Source organism: Martes martes, assembly GCF_963455335.1.
Source record: "Martes martes genome assembly, chromosome: 6".
Classification (NCBI taxonomy): Eukaryota; Metazoa; Chordata; class Mammalia; order Carnivora; family Mustelidae; genus Martes; species Martes martes.
The window spans coordinates 9,608,875-9,634,753 of NC_137893.1; the positions used below are offsets into that span (position 1 = coordinate 9,608,875).

Genomic DNA, 25,879 nt, shown 5'->3' on the forward strand with positions numbered 1-25,879 from the left:
TGAAGCAGCAGTTTCCAGGCCGTGGACAACGGGCAGCCCAGGACAGTGCTCTCTGAGAGCGGAGACAAGATGAAGCGGCCCCGGGGACTGTGGGCCACAGGCTGGAAGGAAGCCCGGGCAAAGCCTGTCATCTCTGCACTGAGGACTCGAAGACGGCATTGGGGGAGGGTGGGTGGGTGGCAAAGAGGGAGCGGAAACAGCTGCACAGAGACTGTGCTCTGGAGATCTGCAGAGGCGCCCTTCCTCTGAGTCTCCAGCTGAGCACCGGTCAGCACGTGCACCAAGAAAACCGCCCAAACAGGGAAGAACCACAGAAGTGAACCATCTCCAAAGTTCGCTCAGGGCTGGACACAGCTAGGGTTCCCACTGGCCATAGTGGAAAAGGCTTGTGACACAGGACGCTGGATAATTATTCAGACAGGTATCCCCTCCGCAGTGGGGAGAAAAGCCCCTGAGAGGCTATCCTCATCCCACCCTGCAAAACTTACAGCAAGCGGCAGAAGGGTCCAACTGTTTCCAAGGAACTTCTCCATTCTGGAAAACAGCTCAAGAAAGTTTCGAAAAACAGGCAATTATCTAGCACCCACCAAGGTAAAATTCACCAAGTCTGGCATCCCATCAAAAATTACCAAGCAGGAAACTAGACCCCAATGAAGAGAGGAAATCGATGGAAACTAACCCAGAAATGTCAACGAGTTCCATCATCGGTGACTTGGCTAACATTAAGCATTAAATCAGTTATTGCAACAGATAAACATTAAAAACTAAACATTAATTTCACATTATCTGAACACTGATATAGCAGTTATTCACCAACAGCCAAATCAAGTGTCCATCAACAGTGAGGAAACCAGCACGGAGGACTGTTCAGCCACACGAAGGAATGACAGTCTTAGACACGGATGAACTTAGAAGACGTCATGCCAAGTGAAGGAAGCCAGATAGCAAAGGACAAATATCGCCGGACTCTACTTCCATGCGGCACCTCGAATAGGCAAATGTGTAGAGACGGGAAAGAGCTACAGGGGCTACCACGGGCTGGGAGGGGAGAGGCTGAGCTACTGTTTAGTTCCAATGCGGAGTTCCCACTTGGAAATTATTAACAGTTATGCAACACTGTGACTGTACTGAGGTCACTGAATCACACACTTAAAAATGGTTAAAATGGTAAATTTTATGGATATTTTACCCCAATTTTGGAGCCTGCAATAAAGATGTACAATTGCGGGGGTGCGGTGGGGTGGGGTGGGAATGCATGGCCCCCTAATCGCACTTTTCTGCAGATTAGTCTTCTGTAGCTGATGGTTGGTGCTAGAACACATTCATGGCCAGCAGCTAGCACTGCTGGGACTAGAAAAGTCACGGAAACAAAGTCAGGCTCCCAGAGAGGTCGACAGAAGCCTTAAAGCAGAGTAAAATACTTTCAATATGGTCGCCAAGCACTGTAAAGCAGATGTGATAAGCTTCGCTGTCCATGTCTGCTACAGTGCCTCTGTGGGAGCCACCTGTAAGCCCCTGGCCTGGGCTCCAACCTCAGAAGACAGAAGACAAAAAAAGGAAGGAAGAATTATGAGAGGCCCGGAGAAAACCTTCTGGGAGGGCTCCTGGGTGGCTCAGTCAGTTGAGTGTCTGACTCTTGATTTTGGCTCAGGTCCTGGTCTCAGGGTCCTGGGATCAAGCCTGGAGTTGGGCTCTGTGCTCAGTGGGCAGCCAGCTTAGGAGTCTCTCCCTCTTTATGTCCCTCCCTCTCAAATAAATAAAATATGTATTTTTTTAAAGATTTATTTATTTGACAGAGAGAGAGAGCAGAAGCAGAGGGAGAGGGGAAGTCGACTCTCCAGTGAGCAGGGAGCCCAGGGCGGGACTGGCTCCCAGGACCCCCACTGGGATCTTGACCTGAGCCAAAGGCAGACACTTCACTGAGCCACCCAGGTGCCCAATAAAATAAAATCTTAAAAAAAAAAAAAAAAGGGAAGAAAAGAAAAAAAGAAAGTCTCTTGGGGAACTACAGCAATCATCTGCACCTGACACCCAAGCCCACAGGGACAACGCTCCCCAAGTTCCGCTTTCCAGCCCCTCTCCCATCTCCTTCCATCATCCTCACTCATCTCCAAGCACTCCTTTGACCAATGTTTCTCTTAATCTAGGAAATTACAATTTTAAGAAGAGCGGTCCGTGTTCAGGGTGTCTGCTGCACCTGCTCCTCGGTCTTCAAGCCTCGGGAGGCAAGCTTTGCCAGCTGGTGCCCCCGGCATGGCTCTGGCCGAGGATACCTGCAACCTTCTAACAGCTGACCCCCTGTGCCCTCCCCTCTGCGGGCCTCCTGGCTGCACTTGACTCTGCTGCCTACTCCTTCCTTCCCCAAACTTTCTCCTCCTTCTGGCTTTGCGCACGTGCCTGCTACTTCCTCCCTTTCTGCTGCCTGTCCTCTCTCAGGCTCCCTTTGGAGCCAAGCCCCCCACAAATGTGTGTGCTCCTCCGGCCCCGTGCTCTCCTTACCCTATACCCACCCCGACAATGTCATCTGCCATCCATTTACTAATGAAGCCCAAATGTGTACAGACCTTCCCTCTTGCTTTACCTAAGTCCCATTTACCTCTCGGGTCCCAGCTTAGACTCCACTTACGGGAAGCACCCTAAGATCTCCGAGATCTGTTACGCGCCCCTCCTGTGGACCGCTGCTGGGCCTACGAGTGCCTCCCCATCCCTGTATTTACACCGCACTTTTTGCTGATTAACTTATCCAGATCCTCTACTACACTGCGAGTTCCTTCTCTATCTTGCTTGGTACGACGCCTGACGGCAGTCACTCAAATGCTGGATGGATGAGTTAGTAATCCATTCACTACACAGCACAGCAGCTACCGCCTAACAGGTGTTCAGGCGTTTGAGCTAATGAATTCTCTGCCACTTCCAAAAAAATCCAATCGCCCTCCTTCAGCGATGAGATTGCGGGGGTGCACTTTTCTTGAGATGAAAAACTTCATTAGTCCAGGTTTACTGACTCAGCTCCAAGAACCAAAAACAATCCCTGAACAGGCAATCATAAATCCCTCAAGTATATAAATGAAACATTACCTTGCAAAATGTCAATGCTTAGTCCCGTCACTTCTTAATGACTTTCCTAAAACTCTACCACAGTTTTGGTGAAGAATTTCCCCCCCGATCCTAGCCTTCCAGCCTAACGCCATCAGTGGCAATTCTCCAGGGGCACAGGGCAGTCACTGGAACCGATGGCGGGCAACCAGACCGAAGCTCGACAGTGGACAGGCGTTCCTGTGGGCATCAAATGTCGCAGGCGGTCACCGCTGCTGGCCCCTTTCAGGGAGATACAGTGGTGAAAAGCGTGACATCGCATCCGCCCTCCCTCAGGGCCTGTTAGCAGGAAGAGACGACCACTCAACACACAGGGCAATGCCAGCTGGTGGTAAGGACAAGGAGAGAAGATGGGACCGAGCCACGGGCTGGTGGAGGGCTACTTTAAGGGGTCCGGGGAAGGTCACTTTGAGAGCGAAAGAATGAGGGACCTGGCTTGTGACGAAGCAGGATGGAGGAGGACGTACAGGCCAGGTACAGCGGGAAGGAGCACCACGCGCAAAGGCCCCAGTGAAGGGCTATTCCTGCCAAGTGGAAACACACCAGAGGGCAAGTAACACAAAGGTACGTTTACAAGTTTTTAAAATCAACACCTTATTTTAGCATGACTTCCTTGACATTTCTATGCAAAAAAACAAAAAACAAAACAAAAACCCAAAGACAAAAAACCCACTAGCACTCAGGAGGAAACAGGGGATACCGTGTATATAACCTATGAATAAAACATACCCAAGAGCAGATTACAGGAATCAAGCACAACTGAACCAGAACGGAAGGCGCAGGGCCCACCAACCACATCGCTCCCGGCTCCTTCCTGGGCCCGGGCACAGATCACGACTCTCCCAGCAGAGCCCGTGTGTGGCCTCTGTCCTCAGCAATGCCCTCCCAGCTCCTCCTGCCTGCCCTCTCTGTCCGCAAAGCTCATCAAAATGGACGGAATTTTTAAAAAATCTATTTTTCATGGTCCTTCTTTGGTAAGTATTACATATTTTCCTGGTTTCAAAAAGATTACCCTGCAAGTATAACTCATCAAAGAAAGTCTTAACGCCGGGTCCTCATCATAGCCATGATTATTGTATAAAGTAAAAGACACTGAATTCTGAGTTCCTAGGCCTCAGCTTTCAACCATAAAAAACAATAGGGTTAGACTAGATGACCTGCAAGTCCCTTTGGGCCTATCTGAAGAATTTCAGTGAAATATTTCACACTGGCAGGCTCTCGTGCATCCACGCCGGCCAGGCAGGGGTCCAGATCCACAACGGCTACTGGAAGCTCCATTCCCTGGAACACGGCGTCCAGCCCGACTGTCAGACACCAAGTGACAAGCGCACTGGGGGAGGAGAGGACACCTTCGACACGGTGTTCAGTGAGACGGGCGCTGGCGAGCAGCTTCGGGGGCAGCACCTGTAGACCCGGGACCCACGGTCACCGATGAAGTTCACACTGGCGCCCGCCGCCAGCTCTTCCGCCCCGCGCAGCTCATCACAGGCAAGAAGATGCTGCCGGTAACGATGCCCAAGGCCACTACGCCATCGGCAAGGACATCGCTGACCTTGTCTTGGAAACTGGTCGGCCAGTGCACAGGTTTTCGGGGCTTCCTGGTTTTCCACGGCTTTGGAAGGGGGACTGGTTCCGGGTCCGCCTCCCTGCTGATGGAAGGTCTGTCGCTCACCGCGAGCGGTCCACGCTGGAGGTCTCCGTGTACCCATCACCCCCAGTCCGGGTCCCCCCCAGCTGCAGCTGTGCCCCACAACCCCGCCCTCACCACCCACCCCACCCCGGAGCGCTCTGACTTGCCTTCAGGGTGGCCAGCTTCGCCCGGGTCTCCACCATATACATATACATGGAGACCATATACAATTACCATCCATTACTCCGACGGGTTTGAATAAAGTATCCCCTGCCTTAAATGAAAAAAAAAAAAAAAATCTTTATATTAAAGTATTTCAAGAACGCTACTATAGTTAAGTGAACTATACAGATCTTTAAAATTACTCAAAATGACACTTTTCCTTCAACACCACACACACACACAGCCGGGTCACACGAGGACTGTGGGTGTCTGCTCCCAACTGCTACCTGGATGGACAGCGCGCTCTGAACCAGGACTTATTTTTAACAGTGGTTCCTCTTGAGGACAATTTCTCTTCTAGATTTTTACAGCTAACAGAAAACCACAAAACTAGAGCAGGTTTTTACCGTATCACAAGGCTGAGGCAGTAAAATAAGACTGCCAAAGTTAGCAAAACAAAGCACAATGGTAAGAGTGAACTTCAAGTTTCTTAAGCCGAGAGCAGGAGAATGAATCGCACGCGGTCACGTGAAGAGATTTAGACCACGCAGCAACCAAGAGACAGGAAAACCGTGAAAGTAAGGGACTCATAACACCTGAAGATTGAGCAGACAGGAAAGCTCCATGGCCAGGTCCCAACAAGGCACTTCTAAGAAGCATGACACGTACGTCTACACAGATCTCTGCCCGCTTCCTCTTTCTCTTCTTCCCGTTGGTCCTTCCTGCAAATGAGTAACATGACCAAGAGGGAAAACCAAGTGGATGAGGAAAGGTCAGTTGGACCAGCATCCCCAGGACTGAGGCAGGCACACATGTCCTTTATCTTCAAAACAGCACTACGGTAGCATAGCAAACGACTGGGCTTCGCCGGAGGAACAGCGGCGCACACCAATCACACATGCTCAGTAGCTGGCCTTGAGGTCAAATGACCAGTAAGTGGAAGAAGTGCCATCCGGTCTCTACCCTGCACCCTCCGTGCTATCGGAGGCCCCGGACTCACCTTCCTGCTGCGACCTTCCCTCTCACTCCGCCACCTCCACACGCTGCTGCAAAGCTCCCTTGATCAAACAGACATCACTCGCACATCAAAAACTTCTAATGACACCCCATCACCTATGGTCACCCTCGATTTCATTCCCTGGCATTCAAGATCCTTGATAATCTAAAAATCTAGGCCAACGTCCCGTTCCATAATACCAACCGCTCCCCTGCTCCCGTGACTCTTTCTTACTTAGTAAGACACCTTCAGGATCCACCACATTCATGCCCTCTTCTTCCCTCTTCACTGGACCACGCCTCTCCCCATTTTGTTAAGGTTTTCGTCCCTCCCTCTTGTGAGTCAGGTGAGGTGACCCCTGTCTACCCTAGGGACTGATCTAGGCCAGGCCAGGGTCTCCCAGTGGTGATGCAACTTGTATTGGGGCAAGGGGAGGACGATTCTGCATGATCTTTGAGACCTTCCGGCACATCAGAAGTTTAACATGCCTGCATGGTTACAGACGAGGAACCCTAGCCCAGAGTGACTGATGGGCGGCCTGCGCTCAAAGAGCAAGAAAGAGGTGAAGCCCGCATCTCCAGCCAGGGCTGTCTGATGCAAAGCCTGGCCTTTCTGGCACCCCCAAAGGACTCCTGGCTCCTACTCAAAATCATTTACTGAGTATCTACTACTTACCACTCCACAAGGATACGCAAAGGAGCCAGGAAGAGTCATCATCTTCCAAGGCTAATGTGAAAGACACACAGTGTGATCAACAGAAGGTACTAGTAAAACAGAGGCAGCCCACAGGCAGGGAGGGTGGCGCTAGCAGGGAGGGCACAAAACAGAGGAAGCAGCAGGAGAGACGGTCCTCCCAGCTTCAGGGAGGTGGTCTGTCTTTCATTTTCGTGTTGAGTATGGTCTTGGGCCGCTGTTCTTTGTTTTTGACAACACTAAAACCATAAGGTCCTCAAGGACAGAGACTATGTTGACTTTACTTTTTTTATAGCCTCTAAGATAAACCTAGTTGCTTAAGTTGCAAATTCTAGAAAGCAAAGAACATATAGGCTAAACTGAAATGCGGAGAACGATTACGTGCCCTCACCACCAGGAGAATACATATTTTTTCATAGGATTAAGTCCACCCTTACTTCTAGGGCAGAAGGCAAGACTACTGCAGAAACGGTAATGATCAAGGTCCCCATACTTGTAAGGTCTCTAACTTTAAAGAGCTATACCATTCTCGTTTGCAAAACAGGAAAAGAAAATGGTACTCCCTTACTTTAGTAAACTACATTCTGTTGTTTTTCAGGTAATTGCCTAAAACCATTTTCACTGAAAACGTCACAAAAACACTTCTGATCATTGTTTAAATCATGATACAGGCCTACTGGGACAGAGATTTACTCAAGGCAGCTGGCCAAAGTAAGGAGAGTAAGGGAGAAACACTGAATCCGGCACGTCTCATCAACTCTCCTCAAAGCCCACGGGTCCAGGAGAACCAGTCCAAGCCAAGCAACCCCAGGAAACCGGCCACAAACGTCAACGATGAGAGGGTCATTCAGCCTGTACCTCCTAGGATCACCTTCCTGGATTCACCCACGCGCTCTGCGCAAAACTCGCAGCCTGTCTAACTTTTGCATTTAGAGTGCTACTCCCTTTTATCCGTACTGCAAGGGTTCTGAACCCTGTTTATATAGTTATACTGGTGGCTGCAGCTGAGCAACAGAAATATCATTGTCTTTCACACAAGACTGTGAAAAAGGAGTCATTGTTTCTAAGAAAATGAACTGAGTGTTTGGAGGAACCTTGACAAAAAGTAAGCCGCTAAAAAGTTTACTGTCAAAGTAAATATAGCTGAGACAACAGTTAAGACAAATGGGAAATCATAATTTTTAAAAATCTAGAATTCTGTATTTATAGCGCTTTGAAACTGTTTTTAAATTCTTAAAGCTCTTTACAAGAAACTAAGAATGGAAATCATTAGCAATGCATTCTGAGATTATACAAGATGGATTGCTTAGAACTCCAATCAGACCTTGGCTTTCTATCACAGGATTGGTAAATAATGGTATATTTATGGATTCTTAAGTTAAAATAAGATGGTATTTTCATTCTACACTTTCATCAACTGTTTAACCAACTACAGGTATTATTTGGAGGTCAAGTCTGATGTAATAAATGACTATATAATCCCATTTTTCCCTAATCCTACCATTCGCCCATTGCTGGCACCACCTAAAACTGCACGGAAAGGCTTTCAAAGGACCTTGTCTGCTGAGAACTCTGATAAGGGCAGTGAGTCGACCAGAGGAAAGCAACGCTCAGATTCTAAAACCTGTGGTATGTTTGCTGCAAACACCCTACCTACGGCCAATTCTGCTTCAATTCACACTGGCAGAGTCACACAAATGCCAATCAATAGTCACTTTAACCGTGGCCTAAGCATCTAGTTAGCCAGATGGCACAGTCTTTATTTTAATGAATATCAAGCCATATAAATACAGTGAATTATTAACTGATGAAAATGTTTACAACCCTGCTTACCATCAGACTGGGTATTTCAAGATATTAAGGATTTATTCTCAATTTTTAAGTAGAAGGCTATATATACTGCAATATTTTTTTAAAAAAATATTTTATTTATTTGAGAGAAAGAACATGAGCAGGGGAGAAGCAGAGGGAGAGGGACAAGCAGACTCCATGCTGAATGCGGAGCCTGATACAGGGCTCAATCCCATGACCCTGAGATCATAACCTGAGCTAAAATCGAGCTGGACTGAGCCACCCAGGTGCCTCTACAATGGAAATATTTATCATGAAATAACACATCTGGAATCTGCTTCAAAATAATAAAAGAAGGGGAAAATGGGTGAGGAAGTTCTGCGGAAAGAACACGGTCAGGAGTTGGGAGCTGTTGAGGCTGGTGATGGGTATGTACTGAGGGGGTTCACTGTACTAGTCTTCTTTTGTCTATGTTCGGAATTTTTATAAATAAAAAGTTAAAAATACTGCATCACGCCAAACTGCTTAAACAATATCCTAAAAATCACAGACATGAAGTTTTAAAGCATAAATAATACGAAACTTCCCTAATATATTTCATATACCCTCCCCCCGCCCCCGCAGAAGAATAATCACTCACGGAACCAGGAAAAGAATAAAGATTCATTGAATCTCAAAATCCTAAGCCAGGATGGTGCCATTTCTTCTAAGTTTGTGAGAACATTCTGACCCAATTCTCGGTGTTCCCGTTGGTTTCTTACACTACTGTTCTCAAAATTGCTGAAGCTTCAGAAAGTTTACTGCGTTAGCAAGCAGTGATTCCAGTTAGAGGAAGAATGACATTGGGTAACTGGTTATAAATATTTTCATATCTGTTTAAAACCTGTCAGTCTGGAAATATTTTACTTATGGTCTGGGTGAACACTCATTAAGCCAATAGGATGATGACAGCCAAACCAACTATCCTATACTCCAAATAAGCAAGTGGCCTGACAGGTCTACGTATCTGAGTATAACCAGGAGACATCCTAGAGGTTCGACCGGATGGAATCCTGCCACCTCCTCCACCAGAAAGCAAGGTTCACGAGAGCAGGGATTTTTAATTCTTTCCTTCAATGTTGTATTCCTACTGTTCCAATGGTTTCTGGCCCGTGGCAGGTGCTCCACAAGGTGCCGAAGGAACAGGGTGACGTGGTGACCCGCGTCTGGCAAGATGCACCATCTGAGACCTCAGTGAACGGATGTGCTCGACTCACTCGGGCTGGGACAGCACCCTCCGCGGTCTCACTCACACGTCTGTCTTCCCTGCCTCTAATGTTTGGCCTCGTTTCTATCTTGTTTTGATGTATGGAAGGTAAATTACCAGAATTAATAAGGCACGCCATGGCAAAAGAATCAAACTGTCAGACAGTGCAATCTGGGAAATTTATCCAAAGTTTTGGATAAATATGAAGCAGACAGGAGGGTGATTGCCTCCGCGAGTGTAACATGAAATCAGAGAGATTTGTTTCAGCTCCCTGAATACAGTTAAGGTGGATGCTTGATCTTGGGGTCTAACAGATCTTAGTTTATAGTTTATTTTTGCAATAATATGAATAACACCACCCGACCATAACAACTCTCCTTTGCTATAAGCCAGACACTTGGTAAGCCCTTTGCATGAATTTTTACTTAATTCTTGAGATAATTTGGTAGAGACGGTATTTTTGAAATGTCATTTTTCATCCTTTGGGTTTTCGTTTGTCTTTACTCCCACCTCCCCAACCCAAACCAGCGGTGCCACTGCCTCAGGAGAGCGACAGGGTATGGCAGACCACGGCCTTCCTGGCTGCAGGTTCCAATGGCCCTAAGAACAGTGGGAACGCTAGGTCTGCACAGAGAACACACCTGTGAGAGACACTGCACAGGAGAGAAGAGGCAAGGCCTCCGTTTCTCCCACTGCCACCTCCACCTTCCAAAGCCTGGGGTAGACGTGGCAGCGAAGTCCAGAAGCGAGTCCAGAAGCAATGGTGAGCCCGGGACAGGGCCCGCACCAGGGGGACCAGAGCCCCCAGGGAAATGCAAATCGACCAGAGGGGAAGCAACAGCTATTTACTGCTTTAGGACAGAAAGTGTCTGAGCTCTGCAGAGATCTGGGTCCCACGAGAGCATGACAAGGGCAAAATGGCTCCCATTCCCTCGGGCACAGCAAGGAAGTGTGGAGAGCGCTACCTCACGGAGCGCCCAGACTGTAAGAGCAAGCAAGGCCTCCCGCTGCGCAGAGAGGTGGCGGGAAGGCAAGATGGGGTCCCCCCCAGGCCATGACATCAGGAGGGGATCCCCATCCTCAAATCAGACCCAAGCCTAGGCAAGAGGAGGAGGTCCCTGAACTCCCAGATTCAAGTTCTACTTCCCCGGTACGATGGGGACATAATTTGCTGTCAATTATTAATAGAAAATAAAGTTGCTGTTTTTGTTGGTTTTTTTTTTTTTTACCCACCTGGACTGTGGAATTCACACTTGAGTTCATATTATTACTTGCATTTTACAGATGAGGAACCTGAAGCATTAGGTAACTTTCCAAAGTAATGTAGCTGGATTCGACTGGGATTTGAGCCCAACTCGCCATCTCTGTGCTACACCACCACCACTGCACTGAAACACATGAACTTCACAATCACATGAAACTGAATTTATTTGTTCATTGCACTTCTACCAGAAAACCCAACAATATCTCTCTCCTAAATAGAAAATTTAAGGCAAAGCAAATACTAATAAGGAAAATGGGCTTTTATGCAGTAACTACCTTGAATCATAGAGGGATCCCAAGAACTTCAAAATTATTTTTTTAAAGATTTATTTATTTGAGAGAGCAAGAGAGAGCACATGCACATGTGCACATTCAAGGGAGGGGCGGAGGGAACAGGAGAAACAGACTCCCTGCTAATCAGGGAGCCCCACACAGGGCTTGAGCCCAGGTCGCTGAGATCGTGACCTGAGCTGAAGGCAGATGCTTAACCAACCGCACCACCCAGGTGCCCCTCAAAATTAATACATCACCCTACAAGTAACAATAATTACACAACACTATAATTCACTGAGAAGTACATAATGTCAAAAAAGTACCATGAAGTCATCAACATTTTTAAATGTATCCATATTTTATTAATAACACAACTGGACATATATTTTTAAAACAGAACCAGCAAGTGAATAAGACACACAGTCTATGACCGTGTCTGATCCCCTGAAGCCGGGAATCCCTAAACGAAGAATAAACCGGAGGTACTACAAACCAGGCACATCAAACATTCCAGACGTTGTAATTAAACTGCTAACCTGGAGATCAAAAGGAGATTTGTTTGAACCACCGTGAGACTATGTCCACGACCACAGGGTTTTAGGAAGAGCCATACCGGACTCTGTGTGGCACGTGCCACTCACGGATTCCTGAAAGTGGCTTAGTGTGGTCAGTCTCAGACAAAATTTTAGACTACAACCAGGGAGACTGGAAACATCTGCTTTCTGTGAAATACTTTCTGTCCTGTAAGGGCAGCCGCTAATAAAGAACGCTTTAAAAGAGACCTCGAACTGAGTATGTGTCCTCATTTATCTAACATCACTCCCTAATCCTCCAGCAGAGAAACAATCCTCCTCTGAATTATTATGACTAACGTGTGTCAGAGTACTTAATGCTTTTATTTTTTTTTTTAAAGATTTTATTTATTTGACAGAGAGAGACACAGCGAGAGAGGGAACACAAGCAGGGGGAGTGGGAGAGGGAGAAGCAGGCTTCCTGCTGAGCAGGGAGCATGATGCCACGAGGGTCTTGATCCCAGGACCCTGGGACCATGACCTGAGCCAAAGGCAGATGCTTGACTGAGCCGCCCAGGCGCCCCTAATGCTTTCCATTTTTACACAAACTTTTCAAACTATTGTCTCTTTATTGACATAAATTCATTTTTACTCTTAGGTTTCCAATGAAAGTCAATGCAGGAACGTGGAGGGTCTCATTTCTTTTTCTTTTTTTTTTTTAAAGATTTTATTTATTTATTTGACAGACAAGAGATCACAAGTAGGCATAGAGGCAGGTAGAGAGAGAGGAAGGGAAGCAGGCTCCCCGCTGAGCAGAGAGCCCGATGCGGGGCTCGATCCCAGGACCCTGGGATCATGACCTGAGCGGAAGGCAGAGGCTTTAAGCCACTGAGCCACCCAGGTGCCCCGAGGGTCTCATTTCTGACTCCAGATACTGTGCCATCACTGTACATGGCATGTACTTCTACAGCAGCACCCGGAACATTTAAACACACTGAAGTGTCTTCCCCATTAGTCTATAAATTCTTCCAGAGTAGAAAGATATACATGCATGGGCACTTACGGAATTTGTAAGCTCTGGGTAAAGGCTGATGAATGAAACAAACAAAACGACAACCCATGCATTTGATTTTTGTTGGCATACTTAACAATTCTCATACATATTTATATGTAATAATATTTAAACGTTAACGTTAGACAGTGAAAATTAAATGTATTCCTTCCATAATAATATATAATGTTTACGGATCTAACAAAAGACTCTGAATGGCGTAAATGCCGACAAAGATTTTAAAGTAGCTGTCTGCACTGGTCTGATTTAGACGGGTGGTAATTCTCAGAGATACTGCAGACAAGTTATGGGAACACAGGCAGGCTCTCAGTCACAAAGCTAGCCTCCAAAGCACACCTTTTGTGCCTTCATGCATGGGTCCGAGACCAATGAATTATTCAAAGGTGGACTTTCTAGTTCAGGGATTGCACTTATCCTTTTCTCTCGCTTTAATAAATTCTATAACAAAATTCTATTTCTTTAATGCTTTTACGGGGGTCTCAGAGGAACCTGGACAGTTAGTTCCTCAACAGAAAATGGGAAAACTGAACCTGATACAATTCAAATTCAACCAAAATTAACAGGCACATACTACAAATAAGATTTTCTTAAAACTTAGATTTATGCAAATATCATAGATTATCTGATTTCTAAAATAATTTAAAAATGGGATTTTTCACACAGTAACACCCCCTCCCCCATGAATTAGAAAGTGTTATCATTACACAACCACATTAGGAACATACTACACAAAGCAAATAAATGAAGGCTGATTACTGTGAACTCTAATGATACACACAACTATATGGCTCAGTTGTTAAGCGTCTGCCTTCGGCTCAGGTCATGATTCCAGGGTCTTGCTTGGTGGGGAGCCTGCTTCTCTCTCTCCCACTCCCCCTGCTTGTGTTCCCTCTCTCCCTGTCTCTGTGAAAGAAATAAAGTCTTAAAAGCAACAGGAAATAGTTAATAACCAGCCGCAGCCACCTTGCCACCATAATAATCAGACACCCATTTGCATAGAATACAAATGACCCAGCAATAGGACACTGAAAAGTTACTGAAAACCACAAGTTGACCAGAAACCAGCCTTTCCTTGAGAATACCAATCTTTTGATTTTCAGCATCACTGAACGCAGTTAAAGTCCTTGAAACAAGAAACCATACTCACTGCTCACATGCAGGCTAGTGTGGGCACCCTCCCACCCCCCATTTTAGAGCCAAGAGGAGGTTTTCAGGATGAACCAAGAACAGAACTCAGATTCTAGCTCCTTTTTTCATCTTCCACAGAGTGGTTCTCAAAGTGTGGTTCCAAACTAGCAACATCAACATCACCTGGGAACTGGGAGAGATGCACGCTCTGGGCCCCACCTCCTGAATCCCAAACTCGGGGCGGGGGGGAGGGGGGAAATGGAGCCCAGGGATCTGGATTTAACAGGCTCGGGGGCGGGGGTGGGGTGGGGTGCGGGGTGCGATGCAGCTGGGGTACCACGGCTCTATCACCAGTGCCTGAAGCCTCGGAGACACCATCATAGCTCATAAAACATCCAGGTACTTTGGTAAGAGTCCAATTTCTGTCTCAAAAGGATGCTTATTACCACTGCCATCATCTTTCTTTACAGCAGAGATTGCTAATGGGTCAGAGAAGAGGGGAGCTTGAGGAACAGTACTACTTGCATTTTAGAGACCTACCTGTTACTTTCATAATACAAACTACAGAAACAGAATGGGATGTTTTTACTTATCAAAAAGGGGAATGGTTTTTAAAATGTTATAAATATAGCAGTCAATACTAGGGGTAGTTTAAATACCAGAAATTTAAAACACAATCTCCATGTTCTTTGGTATCATCTTGGCTTTAAATGATTAAGACAAATCAACATAAGGTAACCACAGATCTCAGTAATCCAGAAGCTACTGGGCTTTCTAGGTTGGGGAGGTGGTTTGAGGACACTGAATGTATTTTACTTACTGGGCAGGGCAAATCACAAGACAAGATCTGGGACACATCAATAAATAGGCTATAAAATCTTCAATTCAACTCTTGATTCCAAAATCTTATGAAGATGGGGAACGTAGGGAGTGATGAAAACCCAGGCTGGCCCATTGAGAGTGAGTGGCTCTGCTTCCTTCGAGCTCCTGAAGGAAAGGGTACAGTCAGGCTGGTGAAAATTACAAAAGTATGTATAAAGCAGCAATTTTTTAAGAACTTCTGGTTCAGTGCTGGCTTTTAGTAAGTTTTTAGTTGTTTTTAAAAATTAAAAAAAACATATTTTGTCCCCTGTGGAAGAAGAAAAAAATGGTGCTTCAGAAAGTAAAATAAAATTTTAAGTTTCCATTTGTAATCCTGCATGCATTAGCATTTTTCTACTGAAGTGCCACTTACTATTTATAAGCATTAGTTAAAAACACTTTTTTCATCTTAGTATAATTCAAAGCAAATTAACAGAAGGTGGGTAAGTTTGGCAATCTGTGTTCAGGGCCCGGTTAATGACAATAAGCTTTTAAATCGGAAAAAAAAAATGAACTTGGTTTCTTCCTCATTACAAAAGCAACAAATACTCATTACTCAAAATCTTGAGAATTCAAAACAGGTTGAAAGATGAAAAGGAAGGTCCTGAGTGCAGCCACCACAAAAGAGACAAACTGTATTAACACAAAGATCCGCGTTTTCAAGCCCTCTTCCGTGATTTTGGGCTAGAGAATACATTTAAACTGACATTTAACTGCTGCGTTTCAAACAGCTCGTTAGTTTTTGACTCTCAACTCTCTCAGGCAAGGATCCAGATGTTAGCAGCCTTTCCTCCCAGCACAGAGAGGCTGCAGAGTATCTGCTGAACTGGGCGGCTTGGATCCTAGAGCAGAGCCTGGTCACGCACACTGCCAAGATGTGTCATAGACGTCTTCAAAGTGACTGATGTGACAGGATAAGGGTAAAAAATTCACTGCGCGAACTAAAGAAAAAACCAGGCATTTCGAGACACGGTTCCTTAGAACCCCGTGGGCTGCAGTGGCTACATCAGGAGCTGCCGCCGTGCAGGGAGAAAGCCTGCAGTCCAGGAGCCAGAACTCTGGGAAGGGCTCTCCGAGGCTAGGACGAGGTGATACACACAGTCATCCCAAGAGGTCATCCCAAGTGTGGTGGAGGGCCTGGGACTGAGCTCGTTCAGAGCTCACAGGAAGGAGGCCTGGAATGAGGACAGGTAACAGCTCCCGGATGAATGCGGCATTTTTCACCCCTGAAAAGTATGTAAAGTACAAGTCTCTCTGACGTCAAGAACCACCACCAACAGGTGATTTTGCCTCCTGCCTCTGCAGGTCATGATACTACAGGACTCCACTTTCAGAGACTAAAAATAGCTTAGAAGAATTGAGTCATACTGAGTAACATCCTCAGGCACTGTATTTACAATATCGAAAAATGAGTAAGTAGGGCTAAACCCATCATGTGCTTTTAATAGTCAACAAGGGGAGGGGAAAGAAAAGAAACCCCGACTGGAAAGTCAAATATGCCCACAGTCTGTTATTTTGATCGCTTGACTTAAGGTCTGGTTTCCCCTAAAATGCGTTAACTACCTTGCTTTTTCACGTTTTTCCCTCCAAAGAGGAGACTGACTCTATGTGTGCACATATCCCCTTCCTTCACTTGGTGGTCTGTTACAAAGAATGCTGTGACTTGGGGCACCTGGCTGGTTCAGATGGTGACGCGTCTGTGTTCAGTTTAGGTCATGATCCCAGCATCCTGGGATCGAGCCCCACCTGGGGCTTCCTGCCTGGAGGGCAGCCTGCTTCTCCCTCTCCCTCTCCCTCTGCCTGCTGCTCCCCCTGCTCGTGCTCACTTGCTCTCATTCTCTCCCTCTCTCTCATCAAATAAATAAATAAAAATCTTAAAAAAAAAAAAAAAAAAAAGAATGCTATGACTTGGGAGAGCGCCTGGATGGCTCAGTCCCTTAAGTGTCTGACTCTTGATTTTGGCTCAGCTCATGATCTCAGAGTCCTGAGCTGGAGCCCCACAATGAGCTCTGCACTAAGTGGGGACCCTGCTTGAAGATCCTCTCTCCCTCTGTCCCTCCCCCCATGTGTGCTCCCTCTCAAATAAACAAATCTAAAAAAAAAACAAACAAAAAAAACCTGACTTGGATTTTGTTCCAGCACGCACAGCAGGCCAACACCCTGAACCACTACCAGACTAAACACTAAAGTGCTGGATAAAATATAAAATCAAAAGACACACAAACATGCACAAACACCTTTTAAAACACACTGCTGAGTCAGCACAAAAAGAAAGCCCTCTAGAGAGGTCACAGAGGAATCCAGAGCAGAAACCCTTGGAGAAAAGTATGTGCTGAGACAGGATTCCACTCTAGGAGTCTCCTCCAGACCCTGAGACCCCAGAGACCCTGAGTTTGAGTCCGTATGCAGAAGGCATACTAGGATAGGTATGAGAGAGAGAGATGCCTGTGCTAAGCTAGACACTGGCACCCCAAAAGGACTTTGGTATAAGGGGAACAGAGAAAATCTGTCATTCCAAAGTGGGCAGCAAGGAAACTTGTTTTATCATCAACCCCCAGTAGAGGAACAAGGGAAACTTCCCCCTGACATCCCATGTATTTCTGCTATCAGAATGGCTGGAAAAACACAGAGGCAGGAATTAAAGTGGCCACAAGAATGCAGTGTCCCCAGGAGACCAGCATAAGCAAAGACAAATTCCCCCCAGAAGACTGACTTCAATCTGGGTATCGGAACTCCCTCAGATGAGGTTCCAAGGAAAACGAGCAACTCACAGGAGAAAAAAGCAGAACAAAACAAAAACAACAAAAAATACAAACATACAAGACACACAAGAAAACAAGGCACCATGAGTAAGAGTGAACAGACACAGATGGCTGGGTTAGAATGTAGACACCAGAACAGACACAAACCATAAATGTTTAAGACGCTTAACAGAAGCTTAAATGTATGAGCAAAGCGTAAGACTATAAATGACCAAGCACATTTGAAAGAGAACCAAGTGTAATTTCCAAAAACAGAAGAGAACTGAAATAAAAGTAGTGGATAAAAGAGCAGATAAGCCCAAAGAAAGAGAGAGTATTGAACTGAAGGTAAGAGCCACAGAAATGATCCAGAAGGCAGCACAAAGAGAAAGAACATGGCAGGATGAAGTACCAAGTTAGAGGTCTGCAGGACACTGTCAGGCTAATTTGAGTTCCAGTGAGAAAGAATGGGGAGGAGGCAGGTCCGTGGAATAATCATTTCTGGGAACTCTCTACAATGGCTACATTACCTACGCGTAGCTATTTGGGTTAAAATTTACAATAGTTCCTCAGTCACACTAACCGCATTTCAAATTCTCGTTAGCCACATGTGTCAGGCAGCTGCCACGTGGGACTGCACAAACGTAGAGTATTTCCATGGTCACAGAAAGTTCCATGAGTTCCAGAAAGTTCTAGAAAAGTTATGCACTATTCTAGAACCACTGAAATTCCCATCCTCAGAACCAACATACCCAATAAGGTTCATGCGATGTCAACACCATCCACACAAGGGTGGACTGCGGTAACACTGCAAGGTAGGAATGCTACCCAGAAAGTCTTGAAAACAGGCAGAGAGAGGAGTCAGGCCATCTTAAAGAAACAACATGAGACAGCTGACTTCTTAGGAGCCCAAGGAAAACAGGGGACCACCACCTGCAAATAAGCTGAGAGAAAACACCGTCAACCTAGAAACCTATCTTTCAAGTATAAGGCAAAAATACATTTCCACACATAAAAGATTACCAACAACAAATCTTCCCCAATGAAAATTCCAAAGAATCCACTTTAACCAGAAGGAAAATTATCCCAGAAAGGAAGACTGGAATGTAAACAGAAATAATAAGCAAAGATATGGTAAAATCCAATTAAATCTAAATAAACATTAGCTCTATAAAAAAAAATTAAAAGAATGTCTAATTTCTGAGGGAAAAGACAGAATTCTACTACTGGCAGTAACTGACCATACTGGGACACATGATCAGAGTTACGTATCTGAAGACCTTTTTGTAATTCAGAAGGAGGGTAATGACGGTGAGTAACTTCAAACATTAACTTAGAAATGGTAACATACATGCTTATGATAACCACTGGAAAAAAACTGACTTATAGGACAAATCTTCCAAACAGCTGGGGAGGGGACGGGTAGAATAAAAGGAAGAGGGAAAAAAATCCTCATTTAGTCCAGAACATGGTAGCCAGAAACCCAAACACATCAGTGAACACAAGTAAAAGCAGACAAAACTCTCTAGTCACAAAGATCACCAGACCAGATAAAAAGGTTAGATACAGCTATAGGCTTTTATATACCAGGCAAATACTTACCAAAAGAAGGCTAGTGAAACCACGTTAACTTTAAACAAAACTGTCCTTAGGAAAAAACACACTGAAGATAAAGAGGCCTTCACACTGGTAGAAAGTTCAACTCACCTGGAAGATGATACTATTTTGAAACTTAGAGAAATATTTCTTGAAGATTTTATTTATTTGAGAGGGAGAGCACAAGGGGGTACAGTGAGAGAGGGAGGGAGAGAAAGAGAGGGAGAAGCTGGCTCCCCACTGAGCAGGGAGCCTGATGCAGGACTTGATCCCAGGACCTTGGGATCATGACCTGAGCTGAAGGCAGACATGTAATGGACTGAGCCACCCAGGTGCCCTAGCGCCCTAAACTTAGAGATTTTTTAGAACACCATCTTAATTAACATCTCCATCAAGTAGACAAAAGATCAGTTAGATACAACAGATCACGTAGAGTTTGTAAGGATACAGATATGAACAACACAGTCAATAAATCCAACCTAATGGTCATATACAGCACACACACATTGAGTAGTGGATATACGTATTCTTTTTACAAACAGGTGGCACATTTATGAAGCAGACCACAGGACAGGTACAAAGTTAGCCTCAACAAATTTTCAGGTATAGTATGACTATCAATCAGATTCCCCGTTCACTATGCAATTAAGTTAGAAATCATTAACAAAAAGACAAATAGGAACACCCTCTACTTTTGGAAATCAAACACACTTCTAACAACCATGGGTTACAGTCTCAGAAGTATGAGGTCTGTTTCAAGTACCTGAAAACAGAAGAACCAATTCCTCATTAGGAAACTGAATTGTTAGATTTTTAAAAGATTTCTAATACCTGAACTATAGATGTGTACTTTCCATTGTGCATGTATACTTAAAAAGGAAAAGTTTGCTAACACACGATTAGGGGCGCCTGGGTGGCTCAGTCGGTTAAACGTGTGCCTTCGGCTCAGGTCATGATCTCAAGGTCCTGGGACTGAGCCCCACATCGGGCTCCCTGCACAGTGAGGACATTTAAAACTTACTTTTATACAAAATTGAATAGTTAGCATTTTCTACAGTGTTTTAAAAAAAATGATCAAATCCACCATTAATCCTTAAGGCTTAACATTAGATTTAAATAGAAAAGAATTCTATTCTGTCACTCAAATAAAGAGGTTTTTGCAAAGGAGAGACTACAAAAGATGCTTTTTACTGTTCTCACTAATGTATATCATTGAACAGACCCGAGCAATTCACTCATTTCCTACCAGTATTTTCAATACTCCACATCCACTCAATTCAACCAAGCACTACCACAAATATTTCACTTTAGATGCTGGAGATAGAAAGAAGAGAAAAAAAGCGCATCCGGGACTCCCAGAGTCTTGTTAAAATGATTACTCCTGAAAGTGACTATGTAAGCACAAAAGGAACCAACTTAGTTACCAAAGGTTAACTCTGACATGGAAATTACAACTAAATTATACAGCCATGGATTAATTTCCATTAACTATTTTCATGCTCCTTTTGATATATGTGGGCCAAAAAAATTTTTTTTCTTTCCCAAGATTTAATAAATAAAACTTAATTTACTCCCAAATCCACATGGGATTGTGATTAAAATACAACCTTCTGAGCTTTTCAGTAGAAGCCAAGTTTCACAGGCTAATATTAGCCCCCCACTGTATTTGTTAAGGGAGATAAGATTGGAGTCAGAATAAAGTACCTGCTTACAACTGAATTCAGCATCCTCCTGAGTAGCGATTAGAAACAAAGAAGATAATCCCTTTAAAATGTGCGCTTACTGATTAACTTTTTTTGGCAGTGAAGAACTGCCCAATTAAAGTTTTTCTTCTAAAAGAGAATTTCTTTCCATTGTGAACATACCAGATTTTAAAATTCACAACAGTTCAAAGATAACTGCATCTCTGTAAAAAATACATCAGAGCAATACATAAGAAAATTAGTTCTGGAAAGAACGGAGGCCACTCTCTGGTAAATTCAAAGGGAAACTCACACCACCCAACCCAGCCAGATAGTGTTTGTTTTTCATCACTTGAGGCTTGCAGCCAGAGTTCAAGTGCCACAGAAAGCTGAAATTTCATAAAAAGTCAGAAGTTATTACTGAGTGCGTTCTCACCACCGACCCAACTAAAGCGAGGAAAGGAAAAACCCCAAACTACTCAGATGTCAGCAAAGGCAGGGGTGTGGTTGCAGGGGGGGGAGGAAAACAAGGACAGTTCTCCTCCCTGGTAACAATGGGGGAAAAAAAGAGAGAGAGAGAGAGAGAGAGAGACTGATTTGACACAAGGATCACCAGGAAGTAGGAAGGCCAGAAGTCGGAGTTAGGGTCCTCTTGAACACGTGCTTCTCTGCTCTTCCTTTGCTTTTGAAGTTGGAAGTGGCCTGCCATCGGGTGAATATGGAGATGAATTCCATGGGGCAGAGTGATTAGAAAGGAGACAGACAGACTTGGAATCACAGGAATTTACCTCCAGAGTGGCGTAGGTAGTAAGGTAGGAAGGGCTGACACGTGCTTTAAGGCTTGGTTTAGGGAGGACACATGCAATTCAAGTTTAGTACAAGGATCACTGTTCTTTTCACCTCTACAGAAAAACTAAGTTCGGTTTTAACTCTCAAGTTTTCATTATGTACACCTCACTCGTGGCTAACCCTAACCCTAGCCCTACTGAAAGGACCCAGTACAGGCCATGAGATCAGAGTGCAAAATACCGCAACACTGACCTCCACTGAACACACATCTACCCCAAACAGCTTTTAAGGTTCCAAGATGAGTGCGAAACAGGACGTGTAACTGGTCTTTTCTGGAATGTTTGGCAACAAACCTCAAAATCAAATTTCCTTAGAGATCCTTGATTCCAGTTTTGTTTTTAAAAAGATCAACACAAAATTATCTAGGTTAAAGAGTTACCGAGTTGGACCACATCTAACAAAACCAAGGAAGAGCACAGCCATTAATGTATTAACAAGCAGGTAATTATTTCAGTAACAGCAGACGACAGGATCTCTGGAGGAAAATCTCCATTTTTAAAAAAAATAAACATTGCACCTCAGCAGATTCAGAGCACAAATTGTGACAGGCTGAAATAACATAACACAATCTGATCTTTCAAAGGGATTTCAAACTGTATATCCTTTCCTAAATTACCCCGGATCCCAAAACAAAAACCCAACAACAACAACAACAACAAATAAGGTTTTCGCCAACCCAAAGGCTCAGAGATTTCAAACATAAACATGGAAGAGGGTGCCAGCGCTGAAAAAAGGCGACATCACAGAAACTATTTGCAAAAGTCAAGCCATTCCTCAAACCACATCGCTAGCTCTAGGAGAGGTCTCCTACGGGGAGTCCTCGGCGACTGTGACTTTCCCAGTTACCACTTTGCAGGAAGAACTAAAGAAAACGCCCCAGGAAAGGCAGGCGGGGAGGGTGACTCCTGGACGCTCAGGTAGCAAAGGGTGACCGCTCAGGCCCCGAACAATACCCTAAAAGAAGCAAACCACCACTTCGGGCCAGTTATCAAGCTCGAGTCAAAGTTCCACCACGGAACCGGGGCCTGCGCCTTTTTTCAAGCGAACTCGTTACTGAAAGCACAGTCATTTCCCTCTTTGTATTTTCTTCACGCTGGAAATGCCATTCAAACCGAAAAGGTAGCAAAACAAAAGAAAGAAAAAACACACACACAAGAAAAATGAAGGAAGTGGAGGCGCGGGGCGTTCAGTCTGCCTCGTCCCTCCAGCGGGAGCACGAGCCCGCGGGCCGTCCCGTGAAATGCCCCGTGCTCCCCGGCGGGGCTCGGGCTCCCCCAAAAGCGGCCGGCGCGGCCGGGATCCCACCCTCCGGCGGAGGGAGGGGCGCTCCCCGCGGCGGCGGCGGGCAGTGGCCGCCACTCGGGGCAGGACCCGGGGATCCCGGGGGCCGGGCGGCTGCCCCGAGCGAGCTCCCGGGCTGCGGGAACTTTCCCTCGCTCCGGCCGGCCGCAGCCCGCGCTCCGGCGCAAACTTCGCAGACGGCGCCGCGGGCGTCCGGGGGTCCCGCCCCGAGACCCTCCCGCGCCGCGAGCCGAGCCCCCGAGCGCCCAGCCCCGCGTGACCGGCCGGGCGGGCTCTGCCTGGGCCCCGCCGCCGCCGCCGCCGCCGCCACCGCCGCCGCCCGCACCCCCGGCCCCGGCCCCGACCCTCCCCGCGCCGCCGTGGGCCCGAGCGGCCGACCGGGCCTGCGCCGCGCGCCCCTCACCTTGGTGGCCATGGCGGGCGGCTCCCGCGGCCCGGGACGGCCGGCTCCTCTCCGGCGCCGCGGCTGTCGGCCTCAGGCGGGCGAGGGCGGCGGCGGCTACGGCTGGGCCCCGGCGCGGCGGCGGCGGCGGCGGCGGCTGCGGCTCCGCCTCGGCCCCGAGTCTCGGCGCTCAGGCCCCGCCGCTGGGCGCTCGGCGACTCCGGCCGCCGCCCGCTCCTCCAGTTCCTGAAACTCCCCGGCTGCGCGGCCCCCGCCCCTGCCGGCCGAGCCTCCCATTTACCGCGGCGTGCGCGGCGCGGCCGGCGGAAGCGCGCCCGGTGCCCTCGGCCGGCCCGGCCTCCTCTCCCACTTTCCGCCCCGCCCCGAGCCTCCGCCCCGGTCCGCGCCGCCGCCGCCGTCGCCGCCGCCGCCGGGCGCCCTTTGTTCCGGCGCCCGCCGCGTCCCGGGAGGCGGCCGGGCCGGGGTCGGCGCCCCGCGTGGCTGCCCGCGGGAAGACTTCAAGGGCCGTGAGGACTCGCCTGCGTCCCCCCCGCCTGAAGGACCGGCCCGACGGGGTCTCGCAGACCGCGCGGTGGGCGGCGGCTGAAGTTTCTTGTGCCCGGTGCTCCGGGCTCGGTAATAACTCCGCGCCCCCCTGGCAGGGCCCGAGTCGCCCGCGGGGACCTCTGCTCCGGCGGGGACCGCTGTTGGGCGGGTCGTGCTCCCCGCTGAGTAAACTGAGCGCTAAGTAAACAGCCAGAGCGGAGGGGAGCAACGGCTTCCCGGCTTCCCGATCCCGCCGGCCCTGAGGAGAGAACAAGATGGAGTCACTCATGTCAAGTAGCGAGCTAATCAGGAAAGCCGCCGAGGGCCCCGCAGCTGACCCCAGCTCTCACCCTAACCCGCACAGACCGGCAGCCCCAAGGACTGACCATCACTGAGGCCACAGCACCTGGAAGAACCCGGGGCTGATGATCCCTAGAACCAGAAGAGGCCTGCAAAGGCCCACGACCGACCGAACTCCTTCAAGACCCGTGCAGCGAACTGTCGGACTCTCCAGCCGTTGACCTTCCCCGTCTGACCCCGCGGGAGAGGCCGCTGCCCCGGAAGGCTCAGCCTGCTCGGTCTCTGAGCAGAACGGAGATCCCCCGAGGTTGGAACACAGCAAGCGGGGAGCGCGGAGGGCTGAACCGGACCAGGCAGAGCCCTCCTCTCCGTGGTGCCCAGCGACCGACTTCGCTTTGGTTCATTAACTTCTTGCCTTTCTGGTATCTTGTTTGTGGCGTGACTTTGTATTATAGCTTGTCTCGTGCGACGTGTATGAAGCCCGGTTAAATGCGTGGTGAAATGTCACGGAGTTTGGAAGCCTGAACCTGCTTTACAATCATGTTAACCTTGCTTTGCGACTGAATAAAGCTGACACTGTGGAAGGACACCACTTGTGTATTGGCCTTTATAGCGCTCGCAAAAGTTGGCTTAGTCGGCAGGATTCCATGTCACTGACTCACTAGGTGCTTTTAGAAAATTTGGAAAAGTTGGGGTGAAAAAACCAACAAAACCCTCCTTGAGTCTTGCTGGAATTGACTACAGCAGAATTAAAAACAATAAGCTGGGGGATAAATTTGTTATGAATATAGACCTTCCTCATGTCTTGCGTGGAGCGAGATCCCAAGGTATTAGAACCGGAGGACCAAACAGACCAGCTCTATGCAGGGAGTAGTTGGCAGTGGACGCCCGACGTCTGGTTTACCCCTTTGCAAATCGGGCATGAGGTAGAACTAGCTAAAGCGGAAACCAAGGGAGACTACCTCAGAAAGGCACTCAGAAGCTTATGAAAAATTAAGCCATCAGGAATACTGCATAAATGCCTGTCACTAGGGGCCAAAATAATCCATAACCTAAAGGAAAGAACAAAAATTGTATAAAAACCTATATACATATCCCAAGTATAAGTGGGAAATAGAATTCTACACAGGTAAGAAACTTTAAATGACAGCTGCTAGAATATAAGAAAGAAAAATACAGGCACTAGGTAAGTATCTAAAAAGGAGGGTGGAAAGATCCAGAAGTCAGACGTCATACGTTGCATAGAAGGCCTGTGGTACCCCCACAGAAGCAGAAGTCAGAGGGAGGCTCACAGCTAGGACCCCAGGAGAAGTAATCACGGATCCTAAGGGTCCTAAAAATGTAAAACTGTTAGTGTCCCAGCTCCCCCCACAGAAGTTCCCATCTTACCGATGAAAACCACATTGCGGCCAGATCAGGATGAATTAAAGGGCAAGGAGCTAGCTAACAGAATAATAAGGAAGGTCAAATCGATGGATAATTTAAGTTTAAAGGACAAACCACTCTGGGGACCACAGGTCCCCCATCCTGAGGACCCAGGAGACTATGATAACTCCACAGTGTGGGGATGATTATCAAAGCAGACCTACGATTAGAAGAAAAAGAATGGTAGATCATAATCAGAGGCAAGGACAACCCAAAGAAGTAGTGGCCGGTAGGGAACCTATTCACGCTGAACTCCGATTAGGACAGATTTCTGTCCAGAACATATCTGATGCAGACAGCTTACTCCATGTGTGGAGTAGCGGACAAACACG

At 47.0% G+C, this 25,879-nt stretch overlaps 1 protein-coding gene across 1 annotated transcript in view; it reads right to left on the minus strand.

The window, feature by feature from the left end:
- SNX9 (sorting nexin 9) overlaps positions 1-23,573 on the minus strand; it is a gene marked incomplete at its 5' end in the record, with an annotated part of 104,790 nt that extends 81,217 nt beyond the window's left edge. Inside the window, 4 exon segments of the mRNA XM_080805150.1 lie at positions 23,298-23,320; positions 23,323-23,382; positions 23,385-23,463; positions 23,466-23,573. Of these exon segments, the coding sequence (XP_080661276.1) occupies positions 23,298-23,320; positions 23,323-23,382; positions 23,385-23,463; positions 23,466-23,573 (270 nt within the window).
- Positions 23,574-25,879: the final 2,306 nt, after the last annotated feature.